Here is a 20981-nt window from a genome sequence, read left to right as displayed (position 1 = left end):
TGATGGGATGGTGGTTAGTGCGCTGTAGTTTTATATAATGGGATCACATATGTTGTATACATAGGGGGGTTCGGTATTGTTAGAGTAGTTGCCGTTCTGCGTATGAAGACCTCTCCGGGAAATATTGCTTGGGGATGATTGCATTTTATTGCTATAATGATTTTTGAAGTGTTTTAGAAAATTAAAGATTTACAAATATAACGGTACTATATTCTAAGTGTGTCTGTAAGATACGGGATACAGACAGTTATATGCCTCTTAGAAAAGTTATTGAAGTATAAGTATGTGTTGTCACAAGATCTATGTTTTTTCTTTTTATATGCTTTCACATGTTGTACACCATATTATGTGCCTTAACCATTCGGGACTGACCCGATGGTCTTTTATAATTGTTGAACGAGTGTTAATCTGGAGGAAAAATAATATGTTATATTGGAGTGTAATGGAATTTCGTATGAACACGTATTGATAGTTTAAATTTACAGATGTTTAAAATAAGGTTAGCTATTGGGTTTTTGCTGTGTAGACGTTAGGATGGGCTTTTATTTCTGCAAGTGTATTGATAGTGTGTACTTTCTATGATATCATAAAATATTTTGTGTGTCAATTAGACACATAGGGGGGATATGTAGGATCTATTTTATGTTTAGATGAACATGGATTAACTCATCTGTATGAAAGTCTCACTAAGGAAAGACAGACTAGGGGGAAATAGTAACTTAGCCTTAGAAAGGATTCACTGATGTTAGAGGGAGCAATAAAGTTACTACACAGGCACATTCCAAGAAAGGAGGGGGTCCCGGGGGGTGCCTGTCACGACACACACACACACACCTAGGAGGTTTCAGAGGAGTTAGAGAAGAGGGAATAGTTATTTCTGATTGGTTTTGGCAGACAACCAGATAGAACACACCCCACAATTGACAGGCCTTAAAATGGCCTGCAGACCATTCATACAATGAGATCGAGCTAATCCATGGACCATCTCCTTATTGTAGCTTATTGATTACAATAATAAACCTCCAGATTTCTACATCCTGCCTCTGGTCTTCTGATTGAAAGAAAATGTGTAGTGAGATCCTATTCTCGCCACATCACTACCCTCCATCTTTATTTTTAGACAAACAAAAACAGGCCAGTTACCTTTTTAAGATACTTAACATAGAAAAAAAAGGACCCATTTCTGTGCCTTGGAAAAGTTTAGACAAGCTCCAAAACAATGTAATCTAGGGCAAATATTTGGAAGTATTTTTAGTGGTCTCAGGCTGTTTTCAAAGTTAGCCTCCTTCAAGTACACATGGTTTGGATCCAAGGCTAAACTGTCAGTCGATCAATGGATCGGATCATCAGTGCCACGTAAAAACAACCATGGCCCCTCAACTGTCAGCTGCTAGACTGCCCTATTTACAAACCTGTATTTGTATCTGCCTGCCGTTCCTCTGCTGACTGGCAGGTCTCTCTGAGGAAGCTCGTTTGGCTGAGTCTCTGCGCTGTGTACAGCGGCTGGCAGATGTCATAATTGTGAGAGAGCTGTAAGGCGCTAGCTGACTCACCAGGCGTCCGCTGTGTGCAGGGGGAGCAGCGTGGGGCTCTGGGAGTCTCCTCTGGGGTTGTGTCTCGGGTGGGAGTAAGGACCTGTGCCCGTCCCTGCGCTGAGGCCCGGGGCTGTGGACTGGGTCAGGACCAGGGTCTGAGGGACCAGGGTCTGAGGCCCGCTCTCCTCCTGCGCTTGACTCTTCCACTGGCTCCTGGCGTGCCGGAGCCAGTGGCCACCCAGCCCCCACCTCTCCAGGTAGACCCGGCACAGCTCGTAGTTCATTGCTGAGTAGTACAGGAAGTCCAGAGCCAGCAGCACCATGACGAAGAAGCCGTAGATCCACACGCCAATCAGGGCTGTGTAATTGCTGTGGGAGGGAGGGGAGATAACAGAGTTTACATGATTCTGCTTTCCTATTTTACTAAATCCTTCCCTGTAAAATATAACCATTACCAATAAAGAGATACGACAGGGGAACTAGTCATTTAGCAGTAAATGTTAAAGTCAATTGTTCAAAATAATTCTTCATTCTCAATTTCTTTGTTTATTACTCAGTCCATTATTAGAATTAATTAAATCATTTCTAAATTGTATGAGCCCGGAGATAAATCCCAGAGACAATGAGCAATGGGGAACACCTACTCAACCCTTATTACACGGCTCTTCTTAATGCTGTAGAATGCTCCATTCACTTGAATGGGGCTTCCCAACGTTCTGCGGTCAACTATTTTCCGATAACTGACCGTTGCTATGCACTTAATGACCGCTGTCAAGGAAAGTGGCCTTTTTGCCTCTGATTCACATCTTTCGTAGCACTCCGCAAGTAGTACGGTAACTTATCAAGGGAGTTTCAGCGGACGGTTGAGCAGCTGTGTTCTAAAGAATGTTCAACTGTCTTTGAAGTTCAACGTCTTTGGCGAACTATTTCTCTGCTTTTTAACACTACGTATAGTAACAAAAACAAATACATTGTAAAAAGACACACTGTGTTAAGTTATTTTTTTAGTTTTAGCCGTATAATAAGCGGGATAATGTATAGAACGCCGGTCATTGTCGGGAAAATAAGCCCCTTCACGGTGAAGCAACACCCCTCCGCTTCGCATCGGGGTGCTGTTCGCCCTGTCGGGGCTTATTTTCCCGACAATGACCTGCGTTCTATACATTATCCCTTACATAACACCTACTCTGCCTTGTCGTTGACTTTTACTAACCAAGAGGCTGTAGAGTTGAGGGGAATTTTGTAGTTCTCTAGTGAAAATGTCAACTGTTGCAAAACAGACACGAGGACAATGATATGTAAGAGTATCTGTATCTAATCCAGTATAAGAGCATCGCAAATGTTCAAATTGTTTATGTTTTCAAGGCTACAAGAGGGAGGATGTGTTGTCATAGGAACATGGCTCTGGGTATGAGAACACTTAATTGTTCTAGTTCTATGGAGCACTCCTCTGTGCTTCAGGGGACCCACTGTTTGTCCCTGAGTGTTTGAACTAAAATATGGTAACTTCAGTGACTTAAGGTCAATGGCTTCATTAAGCAAGCCTTCAGAGACAGCTCCTGAATGAATGTCAAGTAGGCTAGTTTAGGAAAAAAACACTTAGAGCAGTAAGATGAAAAAAACACTTAGAGCAGTAAGAAGACTGATTATACCTCGAGGGATTCTACTAGGCAGAAACAAATGCCTTCCTATGAGATGTGTGTGTGTGTGTGTGTGTATGTGTACGTGTTCTGTCGTGCCTCAAGGATGCCGTAAATAATTGTGACTGATCAGCATGAAATGGCCCGTTCATTGATTTTTTTTTTGGTGGGAAATGAAAAAATTCTCAAGGCCGAGTTATGCTTCGTGAATCTACGTAGGATCTACAATACAGATTGTAAGCACTTTACTGAGGTCAAATGAAATCACTTTGCAGCTGGCATTCAACTGAATTGAGTAAATGAGCTGGTCAAATGTTTCACGGTCAATTAGAATCAGTCATAATACTGGGCATTCTGAGGAAGTATACCTGACACCTGAAAATGAGTTTGAACTATAAATAAGTGCAGTGTATTAGCTTGAGCTCTAGCGTGTGGACTGTCTGTGACACCACTGAGCTGAGTCGATGTGACTACATGGGCGATTTGACCTGAGGCCAGTGGTAAATATCACAGGCGCAGGCCTGCTGAACGCACTCGAGAGAGAGCATCAGCTCCCCGGCAGGCTTAGCGGGACACTGGCTTAATGCTTAAGGGCAGCGTGGTTGGCCACCGAGTCCATTAGTGTGGGTCGATGTGCATGTGTTTCTGCCAGGGGCTTCGCCCTGCTTCACCGCAGCTCTGCTCAACATGTGTCTATTGGAGCAAATGTTATGCTGCCCTGAGCGGGTTGAAACCTAAGGGATCAACTGTTCAATTCCTTCACGGATCAGTGCCTTGTAGAAGTACTTTATTCATATGGCACAATTACTGGGAAGGCTTATGAACTTCTCCCCGTTTAAGTTGTCGCACGGCATTATCATTGTAAGCAAATGCCATGTTTAAATCTGTGGGGTTAAAAATAAAGTAGGACCGAAACATTATACAGGTAAAAACAAAAAAGCATTCATCATGATGTTGGAGGCAGTAAAGCTCTTTGTTGTCTTTTTTTTATTTATTTTCACTGTTTTTAGTTGACACTCACTTGTGAGAATAACCATCTGGGGTGGTTGTCAAGTTAACTTGCATGATGTGTTGGAACTCCGTATCATTGCAGCAATACTTGAAAGCCGTGTTGTTATGGTAACAGCAGAACATGTAGGTCTTGTTGTCGGAGAGACGCGGGCATTGGAAGCCGAAGTGGTAACGCCCCTTGTGGTCGCTGTACGGCTCACACACACGGAAATGTGCCGACAGGGCTAGGGGAAGTGAAGATAACACATAGCCTACATTAAAATATGACATAGTCTCTTTAACTGGTCATGCATGAGGTTCAGTTTTACTAGGATTATCACTTCACAACTGCACAACACATTTCTATACAGCTCCAAAAAATGAATGGGCCAAATACGTAGGCTTGAATAAATGCTTAAAATGTCTTCTGTTTTATTTGAATATCTTACAATTTGTGTTCAAGGCTCATCTAACCACCATAGACATGCCTCTTGGCACAATCATCTTGCAGGAACCTCATGATATGATGAAATGATGGAAGAGATTACTCCACATTGATTGAAGCCGTGTGAAAACCACTTGGCAGACCAGACGCCTGGAGATGATCAGCAATTACAAATCTGTCAGTGAAATGAACCAAGGAAATGGATCTGAATGTGTGTGAATGACACAGACTGACAAAGACGTCACTGCTAGCTGCTGCTAGGTGACAAAACCACTGGCACCCTTTCACAACGTATCAGGAGCGATAAGAAAGAACATCAAAGAAGACAAACGCATTCAGTTGATTACTAATGACGTAAATAGAAAAGCTCTCTCTCTTTCCTGCGTTCTTCTTCTAATCTGATTGGCCTTTCACTGAACTAAGACAATGGGATCACTGAGAACATAATGCTTCCTGCGAGATTGTTGAAAGGGAATAATCACATTTCCGTTGATGGCAAGAGCCCACAATGAATTTTGACAAGACTGAGTGTTTGAAAGACCAGTAGGTTCTAATGTCACTATGCTTATATGAGACTTCAGCATGGATGCTGAGCATCGCGTCTGTCCTCAATTTATCCACAATAGAGACCACCTGGTGGAGTTGATGGACAGGGCAAGCTGGCTTTACAGCATTCAGCAAAACAGCAAAACAAAAACATTCAAAAGTTACAGTGTGGTTGCTTCTTCCGTTCTCCTTTGGCTCATGGCTGACAAAATTCGTCAGCATGTTTTGAGACAGAGCAGCACACCATCATAAAGAACATTCGGTAACACCCCGGCTCTTCTTGCTGTTATGCCTCACCAATAGAATCCCGATAAGAGTCTAATCTGTGGGCGCCTTCGCCTGCTTACGCACAATTAGCTTGTCTGCTTCTTCTGGGGCGGCGGATCCGGCACAGCGAGAGGGACAGGCTGTCATTAGCATTTAGATGAGAACATGGGGGAGACGCAGGTCAGACAAGAGGATGCAGCAGGAGCCGGAAGCCCCGAGCATCACTCACTCACTCAATGGAGTGGGTTTTCAAACCCTGTTCAATAAAGAGAGCCAGTGCATAAAGCAGCTACTGAAGTCAATGCTATGCAACTCTGGAGGGTCGAGACACTGATTACTAACAACACGACACCAGGTGTTTTCTTTCGTTTACGGGCTCTCACATGAGGTTAAATGGGCAACAGGATGAGTGTACTCTAAAAACAATGATGCATATGTATTACAACAAAGCATCTACATATCTATCAATATCAAATACCTCTATCAAAGACCGAGGGTTGAAACGGTTGCTGTGATGCACGGTGAGATTAATAATGTAATGCGCAGGTGCTGATAATGTGCTACAATCAAAAGAATCTTACATTATTCATCGAGCATTATTCAGCAGAGCAAGTAAAAGTAGAAGGAAACAGAGAGAGAAGGGCAAAGACCCATCTCAAGTGTTTAAATAAAACACAGCTGTTTCCTTAAGAGCAGGAGCGCTCCTGTTGCTTCTATGTTGATGTCTTGAGTTAGCGATTGTCTAGTTTCAGAACACTATTAAAACTTCAGTTTACATTCAGGGCCTGCATCCACTTTACAATCTGTAAACCAGTGGGACACAATAGGATACCCATCATTACATTTGTGGTGGGATAGCACTGTAATGCCGTTTTCAATTAAAATAATTTACTGAATAATGATGTAATGTCTTCTGTATTACAATGGGAACATATTAAACATAATATTAAATATTTATGTCGGGAAATGCTAAGGGCATAACCTCCCCTTGGGAAGAAGGGATTTTAGAGCCAGATATTTGGCATGTCTCTCTGGGAAAGGATTTGAGCTTGTTTTGACTATGGCATAACTATAAACCAGTCTAGCTTTGGGGGGATTTTAGGTCCCATCTCTGAGGTAACGATTAGTTTTTCTGAAGGAATCAGCCCTGTGGGGCATTTTTAAAGCAATTCAAGATGTATGTTTTACACTGTTTCACATTAATCGAATGACAACACTGATAACAGCAATGCATCAGTCTGATGATCTGTGTATTAGTAGGTTTAACTTTAAATCAGCCAGATTCAACATGAATGCTACTGTTTAGATACCATATGAACAACATATGAACAACAACCAAAGTGCTTCTAAACAAAGTAACAGTATATTTCAGGCTGATGCACTTGCTATAGTACCTCACTGCCTGTATGTCCTTCCTTCCCCCCTTTCCAAGGGGATGTTGGGCTTTTAAGCAAAGTATCTCCTGAATCATCACAAGCATAAATAATTGAGAGTCCGTGTTTTACTTTGTGATATTTACTCCTCCCCATCTCCACAGCCTGAGTGCACTGGGCAGAATTCCTGGAAAAGTTAAGTGCTACTACTGTAGTTACAAAATAAAGCCAGGCACTTACCTACCCGCTGCATTTCCTCTCCTTTTTTGGAGGAAGCACCTTACTGGCTTTCCGAACTGATCAGTGTTCAGTTCAAACAGCCTTTTAAATTCGCAAACTGGCTCTACGTCACTTGATCTAAACAGAAGACTACTTTATGAAACTGAAATAGTTTCTCGTGATACGCCGTCATTGGAATGTGTTGATATACTGCATGGCAACCGAAGGAACATCATGATGAGGACTCTGGTAAATGTTCATCCTGACCTGTAGTGTGTAACGATGACAGTGACTCAGAATGCACCTAGCAAAAACTGCAGCCAGTGTGCTGCAGGGCAGAGACGGTTAAACACCAAATGGGAGATTGGGAGATTGTGTGAATTCAGTGGATGTGTGTGCTTGTGTGTGTGTGTGTTTGTGTGTGTGTGTGTGTGTGTGTGTGTGTGTGTGTGTGTGTGTGTGTGTGTGTGTGTGTGTGTGTGTGTGTGTCTGTCTATGTGTGTGTGTGTGTCTGTGTGTGTATGTGTGTGTGTGTGTGTGTGTCTGTCTGTCTGTCTGTCTGTCTGTCTGTCTGTCTGTCTGTCTGTCTGTCTGTCTGTCTGTCTGTCTGTCTGTGTGTGTGTGAGTGTGTGTGTGCTACACAAACTCTGAGCTCACCTGCAGTACACAGCAGAAGAAAGATGACAACCAGGACATTGAAAGACTGCTGGCTGGTGATAGTCATCTTCTTTTCCCCACACAGCAGCGGAGGATGAAGAGCTGGGCTGCTTTAGCTGAACTCCAACATCATGCTCTACCTCTGCTTGGCTCCACCCATGACTGCTGTAGTGAGACGTCAGTCTACCTTCAACAACAACAGAGGTCAAAGGTCACGAATGCAGCAAGCATTGCACACAATTAACATTGTGATGTATGGTGGATGGTGTGTGTGCAGTGCGCATATCTCACTTCAGGAATCAGTTCGGCTTAACATTCATCCCACAGACTATGACTGGGGGATAGGATTTCATAAGCTGCTCCATCCATCTAACATTCATAGACAATGATATCACATAGTCATGTCTGTCAGTGATAAAGGCCGCCCCAAAAGGACACCTCCCATGTGCTGTGGTGAAAATAGCATGTCAGATATTGAAGCAGTTTTGAGCTCAGTGATATGTATGGCAAAACACAAACCATCACTTGCTTTTGGGATTTGACTGTCTAATCCGTAGTATTGCTCTGTATAGTAAGCACTTCGTCTGTATAACGTTCCACAGTTTAGATTTAACTGTGCCAGTGTTACATCACTCGGTAAGTAATTTGCAACTGAATCTCTTACTAGTAATTGTTTTGTGTACACCTTGCTGTGCGTGTTCCGTGGTTGGTGTTGATGAAACGCAGATGTGAGTGATACTTGATTCCAACAAGGGAATTAGCATTCTGTCGAAGTTTCACAAACTATCAGAGGCAGCATGGAGCTTAGCAGAGACTATTTTTGGTTTTTACAAAGTAGCTGTGATCATTATCTCTGAGAGCAGCTGTGCAAAAGGAACACATCCTCTATAAATCTTCACTGAATGAGGAAAGGGGGTCTTCAAAGGGTGGAGGATGGAAAGGAACAGAAGAATAAATTAGAGGTAGCTGATATCTTCCCCCGCACTCTCTCCCCTTTCATATCAGCCACACTTCTGATGGAACTCTGGTCAAATGTACAGTCAACACCATACTGTACCACTTGCAATTCTTTACAAAACAGAAAAAAAAAATCAGATGTTCTGGTGGAGTGGGCTTCTCCAATCACAGAGTGCTTTATTGTCATTGTGTGTTTACAGTATGTTTGCTCATTTCCCCTCAGGAGGTAGACAAGTGCTTTGGCTCTCCAGAGGCTTGTTAGTGTGCAGCATCTTTAGCTGCCTGGGTGCAACTCAAGGACGCCAGACTGACAGTTCTTTGTTTCCGTGAAAGGGGGCTGGGGTTTCCGTTAAACCTTTAAACACACATTATTCGTTGCTCATCAGCATGAACTAAGGAGATTCCCTGAAAAGCCTTGCATGATAGTCTTGCCATGTGTCTGGTGGACTTAAGTCTGCGGTAGAATGAGTGAGGCATTGTATCCTGAATGTGCTGGCATGACATATGAGATATGAATTCAGGCTGTGGGAGTTTACATAATGAGATTCACCTGCAACCAAGCAAATCCAAACACACATCCAGACATATATCTTCTCCAATTCACTTGTTTTGGTAGGTGCATGACAAACGACTTCAGGAGTCAAGCAGATTGTCTTTAATCAGGTCAAAGACAAATTGAGAGGGATTGTAATTTTGTAATGTTTGTTATGTTTTTGACATGCATGACATTTTTATTCTGCAATATTATTGCATTGATTTATGCGGTTTATGTGTAAAAACACAGCAGATTTATAAAATGACTTTTGAAGTTTAGATGAAAATAGTAATTTCATTGCAAATGTTACTGGGGTTACTGGGGCTACTGAGTGATGCAGACAAACAACACCTTCGTGGGCTGCATACAGTGCATGTCTTTAGTTTTTGAGAGCCTTACAGTGAGAAGGCATACTGAATTCACAGTTTTTTTTATGTCAAATGTATCATTTCATATCATATTAACCCACTTTACTTTATTTATATATAATGCACTAACAGGTGTGCATTCTTCTTAGCTATGCTCATGTTTTGTTGGATTTCACCAATAACATCAGCCACAAATAGAGTAAGGATCGCAATGAAACAAGAGACCTAGTTCTGTCAGAGAGAGGTGTAGCTCAGGGACTTATTTTGGTTATTTACAGATTAAAGGAAAGACTGAAACAGGAGAAACACAAAGCTTAAAACACTTATGCTAATGACCCTGTGGCTCTGCTCTCTCCAAAAACCTGTCAAAATATGACGTTAATGCCTTTATTATTTTTCCTTGTATCAGTCCTTGGGCCCTATCTTGCCGATCAGAAACGCAAGTATGACGGCGCCAAGCGCAAGTAGCTGTGTGGGCGGCTCTATGGCGCAGTTGCTATTTTAACGGCGGAAAAAACACACTTGCGTCCAGCGCAAGTGTCAAAAGGGTTGGTCCAAAGGAGGTTACTCAGCCATAGGTGTGGTTTGGGCGTAATATGCAATAAACCAATCCGAGCGTCATTTCACATTCCCTTTAAGAGCGAGGAGCGCATAGTCCATAGCGGCTTGTTATTTTGATGGCAGAATTACCTGGTGGAAGACCGGAAAAGTTCACAGCCGAGGAGACCGACGTGAGATTTACACCAATTTTTTGGCAAGCCATATATAATTACAAGGAAAATAAAGTATTTACCACTTGAGGAAATCATTGTGATATCCATATCCAAGATATTTTAAAAATAGGCATACATCTAGTGTAGCCTACACATTGACCCAAATGATTCAGGTTAATTGAAGCTGCGTGACATTTGATTTATTGTATGGCTTTGTAAAAAGCCGGGAGATAGATATATATGGGGATGCGAGAAACCCTCCAAAAGTAAGCAAAGTCAAGCAAAAATGTCAAGATATTGCCGTGATTGTTTCTGCAACGGGGCACCCGAAAACGTTGCCGAAAACGCTATAATGACGTCCGGAGACGTGGGACATCCAAGCTGGAAGGTAACACACGTTCTCGTGCCTTCACGGGAGGTGGATCTGCCTCGACCCAGGATCTGACGGCAGCAGAGGACATCGCCACGTCTACCCTCACGCCTGAGAGCCTGCAGGGATTTGGGGGCATGGAAATCGGCACCCAAGCCAGTGCACCAGCTGACCAAACCCAAGGTACATAAATAAAGTCCACATACACAAAGATGAGTTTACAAGATTTATAATAATACTGGCATTAAATAAATGCAACAAAGCCATACAATAAATCAAATGTCACGCAGCTTCAATTAACCTGAATCATTTGGGTCAATTGTGTACGCTAGATGTATGCCTAAAAAAATGCTTAAAATGTCTTGGATACGGATATCACAATGATTTCCTCATGTGGTAAATACTTTATTTTCCTTGTAATTATATATGGCTTGCCAAACAATTGGTGTAAATCTCTCGTGAAGACGACAGAAGTAAAGTAGCCTATAGGTCCTATACTGTGCGGGCAAGCACGTGCGCCCTTAAAATAGCGTTCTGAATACACGTTACAGACTTTAGACATTGCGCCTCACATTAGACCAGCTTTTTTTTGGTCAATGGCGCACGGCGCACGGCGTTGTTTTGAAACTGCAAAATACCACTTGCGCCAGAGAAACGCCTTCTCTGTTCCGCCCCCGCCCATGTCGACGCAAGTTCATTTCGAAGCGCGCCTCTGGAGGGAAAATCGCGCTGTGCGCCGGGTGCAAGATAGGAATTATACATGCGTCGGTGACAATGTCAATTGCGCTGGGTGCAAGATAGGGCCCCTTGTCTTTCTTATTATGCAAGGATATGTCATCTGGATTGGTGGAGTAAAGAGGATCAGAGCAATAATGAATTTCCAATGCTCAGACACTGAGGAAGTCCACAGATATGGATGTGTCAGAAACGGCCCTCCAAACGGCCCTCCAAGAAGGATTCAAATTATTCCTAGACGGATATGGATGTGTCAAAAACTATGTTCCAAGAGGGACTTGAATCATTCCTATATGGATATGGACGTGTCAGAAACTGTGGGAATGCTCAAGTGCAGTTCTGGCCTACATTCGGTCTTATTGACTACTTTTTTGGGGGTAAACAAATGACCTTCCAGCTCAGCCCAAGACATCCATCATGATGAGTCTCCGTCAGTCACCTCCCCCGAGAGGATGTCACTCAGTAATATTCACCTCTAGGCGGGGACATGGGCCCTCTAACTAACTCCCATTTCCTTCAGCTGACGAGTGCCCCCCCCCCCCCTCCAAAGAAGCTACTTAATCACTGTCAGCGTGTCTTATGATGACGCTATTTGCCCCTGATGGATGAACGTTGTCTGTACAAATGAAGTTTTATTGCCTTTTTACAGCTACACAAAACTTTGCAATGATCCGTGAGATTGAGAGCCTTCACTTGATTAACATTCTGATGTAATGACCGCCATTGGGCATACAGTCTGTGTAGGGTGGGGTGGGGGGGTGGGTTTGTAATGACTTTAATGACAGTCCTCCGCTGATGTTTTCGCTCTGGTGTGTGTGAAATGGCCTCGGCCTGCTGCAGATCTCAGAGGGGTATCTGTGGGGCATGACAGAGATGGCCCCATTTCTGCTAATTGACTGGAAGGCATTGCATTACAAGACTGACATGCATAAACAAAGTTGCACTTGTTTTCCTTCAGCTTCTCCCAACTGCTACGTCGCTCATTAATGTCTGCCCTCATGCTGACTCTTGGTAATCTGTGTAAACCAATTCAATTCTGCAGGGGAGGCATTTAATTGCAAGGAAAAAAATGAACATCGCCATCCATTTAACTCATCGTTATTTGATGACACAATCCTTCACTCTCCTTACACAGCATCCCCATTGTAACAGCAGAGAGGGAAGCAAAGATCATACAATTATTGCACAACAGGTGTATGGCCTTGTTGTTTTATATACTATATATAAACACATTGGGATATATATATATATTGTAACAACACATCTGCTGGCCAAGGCTCAGTTTCGGATGGCATGCTGGCTCTCCATACGAACTTATGTTTTGAACAGCAGAACTCAAAAGTGTCTTCAAAGAGCGGCATCATAATTCGACTGAATTAATAGCTTCTGAACACTGAAACGATGAGCACTTCACTCTGTTTATCTGTGCAGATAAGGTGTGTCACAAAGTCAGGACAAGCTCTGAGCCTTTGCAAACGACTCAAATCCTTTAAAAAGAACATGATTAAATCTGGTAGCCAACCAGTCGCAAGGCACTGTACTGTGGTGTTTCCTTGGAAACCTGATGTCACACAAAAAATGTGAAATGTTCTTGCCTTAGTTTGCAGTAAGTAGCAATTAACATATGTATATGCTTGAGAATCTGTCTCTTGTGGGGGGAAAAAAAAGTTTGAACACAGCAGGGTTGCTGCACACTCTATAGAAAGAGTGTTGCAAAATATGATCTTCTTTTTGTCGCTGTCGGCAAATCCTGTTTTCCTTTTCAGTGCTTTGTTAAGCTGACAACATCAGCAGAAGTATAGCAATCAACCAGGATGATGCCGGGGGCCTGTCTTTTTTTTCTCTATGCTAGCTCAGAGAAAAACAATGATTTATTTAAAAGAACACATACAGCAGTTACTCTCAGCTTGTCTGAATTAAAAAGTCAGTGTTACCTAATTACGTTTGCTGTTTTGTGCTTTGTGAATTGTCATATTTTTTTTTTATCACCATCGGTTAATTCATAGTTTGTTTCCCATTGTATTTTAAACCTTTCCCATCCTATGTTGCTCACTGGTGCCTAATCAGCAGAATTCCTTCCTATATGTTTAAGAGGTGCAAGTGTCTTCGCCTTAACTCCTTCTGCATCCCTGAACTCAATTATTGGGTCTATACCAGAGAACAGTGTCAGAGAATTAAAGAATCACTTCCTATCTGTACCTTTTTTCCCCAAAGCGATAACAATATGCATATGGTTGAACGGTTTCTAATGAGACTGCCACTGAAGTCAAATACATTGAATTCATTATGAGATCAGGGGCACAAAGTGGGCCAGAGATTCAAATGTATTATATTGCAACATTATATAAGCCATAACTCAACTATCATCTAACCCATGCTGACACAAGGATATGAAAGACCATGACATGATGTATTGTCTACCTGTAACCACAGAGTGTATAATTTTCTTTTATGAATAACAAGGAATGAATGAATGGAGTATGAGAGACAGAACAGTGAGCACCCCTTCTTTCTCAGTCTCCCAAGCTTTAGAGCACATGTTCAGGTACTGTATGAGTGCCACGTAACACAAGACAGACTATACCACACGGTTCTCCTTGTCCAGTGGTTACAAGTGTCATGAAACACATTCATCTACACACTCACCGAACGCTTTAATACATTTTTCATCTGTCACAAAGTCTAAAAAACGACAAGTGACTGAATCTCTGTGCGCTTGAAATGCAGAAAGGAAGATTGACACGGGAGGAGTGGCCATATGTTTTGAAATGGATGATCTCTATGGTCTTAACTATGGTGTACCTTGAACTGCATCAGGCTTGTGTCACTGTGCATCTTTCCGGAGTACTCTGGCTGCCTTTTGTGTTGTGGGAAACAGATGATGCTTGATGCACTTACTGTACTAATGGAGATGATGGAAGACTAATAGTGACAGGAAATTGCAAAAATGGATTTTCTTCCAGGACCAGCCCGTTGGGCTTTGCGGAGTCCAGTAATGATGGTAATGGCCAGTGTCTCATGCTGGTTTGGACCAGTACCAACGCTATGCTTGTGTCTGCTTCCATTTGTTGGGGCTCAGGGCTTTTTCATTCATTTCGGATTCTTAACAGTTTTATTTAATTTCATTAGATGTCACAACATAGTAAAACAAAACCAAATTTTAAGTCGAAAAATGGAAATGGAAGAACAGAATGGACAGCTTGTTAATCCAATGAAAGGCATGAGTATCTTACCTTACAATCTTGTTTCATATCCGTGTTGGATATTTTTAGGTCACTATTTCTTGATTACTGGGTTCCAGTTTAATGTTTCTTAATGTGATTTTAATTTGTATTACATTTTTGAATGTTTTGTTTTATAATGTTTTCCTACTTACTGTCTCGCTCTGGCCCAGAGATTCGGTTGAATGATAATTATACCCTCCTAGTTCAGTAAAGGAAGTGAGACAGATATAACTAGATTCGCTAATAACAGACTTCTCACTTCTCACTTCCTCACTATTTCATCCTGGCATTAATGTTACATAACAGGTTTTCTTATTCATAGTTAACAACAACACGATTTGTGTGTAAAGGCTTGAATGTATAAAACTCAGGCAGCCCCTCAAGACTGCACATGAAAGCACTGATTATACATTCAGGACTATAGCATGTGGTTCTTAAAAGACTGAGAAACCTTCCCTCCTCACTCATATTGCTCTCGTTGGAATTGAATAATGATGCAGAATTTGCTGTAGTCATTACAATCAATACTCATTTATGTTGGTTGTGAATGGTGTGTGAATGTGTGTGTGTGTGTGTGTGTGTGTGTGGGGGGGGGGCTCTTGAAAGTGTAGACTATAGTAACAGTTCCTTTTTTAATTCCCTAGGGCTTTTAAATTGGGATCCCTGAAAGAACACATGGTCAGAAAGGAATGTTTGAAATGCATGGTTGTGCATTATTGATGTTGTTTTTTGTATTTGTTTAATGGATGAAAGGTACAGCTAACAAAAATGACAGGTGATTCTTTAAGGGGCATGAGTTAGTATAGGGGTATTTGGGGAATAGTGCCATGCATTGTAAATGGACCAGAATATGAACTATTATAAATAAAGAACTTGAGTTTTGGCTATCATGTAGGTAAGGCCTATACTTTATAATGGGCTCTTTTTGATTGGTTTTGCAAGAGCAAACCTGCAAGTGTACTAAGGGATGAATTGATGTAACACGATTTGCCTGATATGATTTGTTTCGTGATTAGATTAGTATCCACTTTGGGGCGACATTTCTCTCCCTAATGATATTTACTGTATCAGGAACTGCATGCTGGTTTACCAAACAAAAGCCTGCTGACTTCAAAATAATCAAATATTTCAAAGATCAGACATCTGTAATGACACCTAAAATGTATATTTCGAGTCATATATTCAAAACGATAGAATTCTATGTTGCTACATATTCTTACATCATATGCTAGGTTCCCTGAGATACCTGTAACTACAACATCCGAATGTCAGAGCTGATTTCACATATCTGACAATCACAACTGGCACAGCCACACATGGCAGAAAAACATACTCATATTGTTTATAACGTTCACATCATCAAACACTAATTTGTTTAATTTTAATTTCAAAGCAATTGCTCCTCCAAACATTTAAGTGTGTTTCTCTGTATTATCTGTATTGAGCAACAGTTACCTGACACGATACATCCACTGAAAGAACTGATGTAGTAAACAACACGGTCAGAATCTTTGTGGGGAAATGTAAGGACAGGACACTTGCAGGACGAACACACAATGTGAACTGGTGCATTTACTCAGTAACATGATAGGTTACTTGTTTCACTGCCAATGACCCTTTTTTAAAGAAACTCCTAATGAATTTAAAGCCAATTATATCCGACACCAGCATGATCCCGTAGAAGAACCCATATAAGTTCAAAGTTCAAATAACCCTTCTGGAAACCATTTAACTATTAGCCTTCAAATGAATCCCTTGCAGTCCATGGGAAATCTTTCAGTCACCAAAGGGTTCTTACGCAAGAGGCCTTAGACAGCAAATTACATGATTCAACATAGAATTTCTCTCTTTGCAAAGAGATTCCTGCATTTAAAACTAATTTGTAGCCTAAAATGTTCCAAAGATTAGCCTTAAAGATTCCCAAAAGAAGACCTTCGTATTTGACACATCAAGTGGAAACTCTGAAAGGGGTAAAGAATATCTCATGTAGGCAAATTGTTCCTTGCCAATCTCACCTACATGTTTGCCATCAGGGGGTTAGGCCTTGACTGTCCAAGTCCACTGTTGTGACATGATTGATAGCAACTCCCTTAATGCTATGTATTATGCTGTACAGCACTACAATCTTCACATGCCAATTATCTGTGCTCCACTTGCATTTAACAGATTGATTGAGTTCTAATGCTGAATGCTTGCTGTATTCCCTTGTGTTGTGATTGGCATAGAGTTCAGTTTTGGACCCAATGACCCACTTGCAACATGTCAATGGTACTAACAAACAGAGTAACGTGGAACTAACCAACCGCTTTTTTCCCCTTAGCAACCAAACACATGATACAGTTTTACCAATTTGGGTTGATTATGTTGATTAATCGTATTAACTGCTCACGACTATATTATAAAAAGATTAGTAATTAAAAGTGCATATAAACTGTACTGAACTAAGAGTATGCAGTCCGACTGAATAGACAAAACAAAGTTGATTGCGCAAATCCTAGCGGCTGCACTTCACTCACACCTTGGGGAAAGTGCCTGTCAAGTCACACTCTTGCTGAGTGCCAGTCCGGTGAATAACAACATTCCCGGGATGGTGCGAGGGGTGAAGCAATGCCGTCTTCTGCTTAGCTGTCACCTCATGTTAGCAAACGCCTCGATTCCTGGCTCACGGTTCTGGTGTTGGCTGTCATCCAAGGCCTAAAGAGACATCTCTTTTCCCCCTAAAACGTAACAGCTACATGTTTCACATCATTCACAAAATCATTCCCATACATCAGAGCAACAGATTGCTGCCATTCATCTGCTGTAAGAGCACATCATCATCTTTATTGGACCAATGCCTTTTATACAACCTGCTCAGATTAATACACATAAATGAGAAAAAGAGAAACAAAATAGCATTGCGTCATACAGTCTGGCACATGTCCACTGCTGTGTGGGATAGTACTGTGATGGAAGACAGTGGGCAAGCGATCAATCAACAGCTCACCAACATCCAAAAGGCAAGGAACCGACTTTCTGTAATGACATGATTGGTCTTGGCTAGTGAAGAGGGTGGTCTTGGCAGGTAATTGATATCGACAATAAGATGAGCCTTTGTAAATGGAAAGCCCTTTGTGATTTCAGTGGGTGACGGACTGTTGTGGTTTCAGTGGGTGAAGGATGGTTGTGATTTCAGTGGGTGAAGGACTGTTGTGCACCAACTTCTTCATTTGTTGACAGTTATTAGGATCCCAACTCAGGCCATGAATCCTGTTCTAGTTTTGCAGCTTATACTAGTCGAGCTGTCTGTCAGACAGGGCAGGTTCATGCATTAATTCACTCGTATTACATGGTAATGAATGTGGGTCTCAGGCATACTACAGAATAATCCTCTACTTTACAGCCAAATATTCCTCAGAATGTAAATCTGATGCATTGTCTTTCACAGCCTTGCCTTTATAGAGGCATGCCAAGGTGAATCAAGCACCAGAAAGCAGACTTGCCTTTATAGATGCATGCCAAGGCGAATCAAGCACCAGAAAGCAGACTTGCCTTTATGGAGGAAAGGAGCTAGGACAACAGGAGGGGGCATGAACGCATACATTAACTACTGTTTTTCCCAAAGCACAAGATGTCCTTCGGCAGCAAGAACTTCAGTTTCTTGTTAAAGGCTAGTTTCTAAGTTAAAGGTACGGTCCATGATTCTTATCCCAAACTATTTGTCTTATTCAGCGAATTGCTGCTCACAGTCCTTTAGCTGTCTGTTCAATGTTTGCCATAACAACTCAGGTGTTCATGTACAACAAACAAACAAACATAGTAGCTTGGACCAAGGCATAAAAAATCTCAGCCAATCAGTATGGTGCTTCAGCAGCACGGACGGGAGAAGTGTAATATGCTGATGAGCTCTAATTTCAACAACCTTTCGCGAAGCTGACAACCAAATTGTGGACTGCATTTGTAAGTTGTAAACTTGTTTGTATGAACCCTGAAAGCCTCTAAGTGGTTTGAAATGCCGCAAAGACAGAACCCAGAGGTCCTACAAGTGTATCTCGTAAGGGCACAGTGGGAATTTCTGTCCCCTCTCACATAGCCAATCTTATCTCTCTGTCACTCTATGTCTCCCTCTCTACATCTCACCTTGTGCTCTTTGTCTGACGATACAGGACTGTTAAGTAATTCCAAACAGGTCTAATCAATCTCTACCACCCGCCACAGCAGACAGCTACAGTTGCCATCCTTAGCCAGGCTAAAACTTACCAATGCAATCCTCAGACCAAGGTAGACACTATTGTTAAGCGACTCATGGGACCATCAAAAGTTGGAGGATCACACATATCCATAGAGCAGAAATAGGTGAAATATATCTAATCCATATTTACCAAATTAAGGACAAAATGTCTGTCAACAACTTTTAGTCAAATCTTCATCACAGCAGAGTGAGAGTTTTTTTTTTATGTAACACCTTATTCTATGAGCTGATCAATTACAAAATATCTTTCTTATACCTGCATATTAGGAAAAAAGCTCAACTCAGTATAAGCACAGTGTACTCAACTCACTGTCTTCAATACAATTCATTTCAATTTATTTTGTGGACTCCCTGGTGTGTGCCTCAAGGAAAATCTCCTTAAACAATTCCCCCAGGGTCAGAGTACCAGGGGAATACCAAAGACGCAAAGTGCTGCCTAACCTCCGACTGAAACGTGATCCCTCTCACCTCTGTATGCAGTGGATGTAAAAGCAGATCTCAAATCGACCTATACAATGGCTCTTTCCGAATATCAATGTATTACTTATAACAATTACTTCATTATAGTTAACCTTAAAGGGTCACTCTGCTGTGATGATGCATTACTGCTAATGGACTCGTCGGCCAAATCCCCTCAGAACCGGGCTTTCAGCCACTCTCAAATTCACCCGTGCCCATGCTCACATACACACAAAAAAAGACCCAGACACAAATAAGCTGAGGTCAGCCAAGCAAACAAATATGTAGAACATCGGTTTTAATTTCAGTCAATAAATCTAAAGTCCCACACACATGCCATGCTCATGGACACACGCCATGCACATAGACACACACACACACTCACACGGCACACACACGGCACACACACACACACACACACACACACACACACACACACACACACACACACACACACACACACACAGCACACACACACACGCCAGTGTGTAAAATAATATCATTAGTCTGGGAGAGGGCTGCCTCAGCGGAGCACAGAGGGATTTTCCTTTTATTTTCCTTTTAAAATCCCCTCATGCGCTACAGCCCACCCCCACATGCCTGTTTCCAAGTTACCAATGCTGCTTGCCAATCCCATTTAATTGCCTCACGAGCGCAAGGAAAGTAGAGAAAAAGAGAGAGAAAGATACTGAGAGCAAGAGAGAGAGAGAGTAACAAAGTCCACCTGGATATCAGACAGAATTCCAAACCAAGTGAGAGAGAACAGAGTGCGATGAACTGATTTAGAACTTAAAAGAGAGCGCTGAGGGGAGAAGAGATTCAGAGGGAGACACGGAGTTCTGCCAAAGCCATTCAAGACAAACTTCTCATTTGAGCCCAAGGTTCTTAATGTTCTTGCTGTCAGGATATCCATCCATTAACAATGAAAAAAAGAACCATTCTGTAAACATTAATAGCAGAGGGAAAGAGACTTAAGAAACAAACAGCAAAGAGCTTCAACAGGGGTTACCAAAGGTTTGTGATAAGAGTGGGGATTGCCCTCTTTGTTTTGAGTGACTGTATCGTTCCACTCACCTCTGTAGAGATTCCTTGGGAGAGGGTCTTCCCTGCTTTCCTCCCTCCAGTCAATTACTCCTCACTCGCTCCATGCGTGTGCGTCTCATGTTACCACTCGTCGCAACAAACCAAAAACATCCTGCTCATTCAAGGGAGGGAGATGAAAGCCACCAACTCATAAAAGGGGGAAAAAAAGAGAGAGAGGCTGAAGTAGAGGAGGAAAAGAACACTATTCCAGATCCTCAGTGTTGTATCCAAGTAGCAGAGAGCACGGCAAAAGTCAGCGTGAAAGAGAAAGAAAACGGTGAGCGCACGCAAAAAGATGAGGCGATACTGATGGAGAGGGAGTGAAGAGAGGAAAGAGGGAGGGGAGAGTGGGGGAGGAGAGATGGTGAGAGGGAGGGGGAGATCGCACATGAGAGTCCGGTCTGGGTTGTGTGCGTGTGCGTGTGCGTGTGCGTGTGTGTGTGTGTGTGTGTGTATCTGAGAGAGAGAGGGAGAGAGAGAGAGGGAGAGAGGGAGAGAGAGAGAGAGAGAGAGAGGGTGTGAGTGCATGAGAGGATAATATAAAATGATGGAACAGAAGCACATGGTCAACTGCTGCCTCTAAGCTGATTTAGATTCACTTTGGGGAAATACTTGAGTGTGTGTGTGTGCGCGC

The 20981-nt window shown here is 42.2% G+C and overlaps 1 protein-coding gene across 1 annotated transcript; it reads right to left on the bottom strand.

The window, feature by feature from the left end:
- Positions 1 to 1549: 1549 nt before the first annotated feature.
- Positions 1550 to 7739, bottom strand: LOC308368449 (protein shisa-like-1a; the record flags this gene model as incomplete). The annotated part of the gene is made up of 3 exons (XM_080842619.1): positions 1550 to 1904; positions 4197 to 4410; positions 7673 to 7739. 3 exons carry the CDS (start codon positions 7737 to 7739, stop codon positions 1550 to 1552), a joined length of 636 nt encoding a protein of 211 aa, XP_080698745.1.
- Between the last annotated feature and the right edge of the window lie 13242 nt (positions 7740 to 20981).

This window comes from Sprattus sprattus (genome assembly GCF_963457725.1).
Source record: "Sprattus sprattus genome assembly, chromosome: 7".
NCBI classification, from domain to species: Eukaryota; Metazoa; Chordata; class Actinopteri; order Clupeiformes; family Clupeidae; genus Sprattus; species Sprattus sprattus.
The sequence above is the reverse complement of the archived record's forward strand: the minus strand, read 5'-3'. Positions and strand labels throughout refer to the sequence as shown.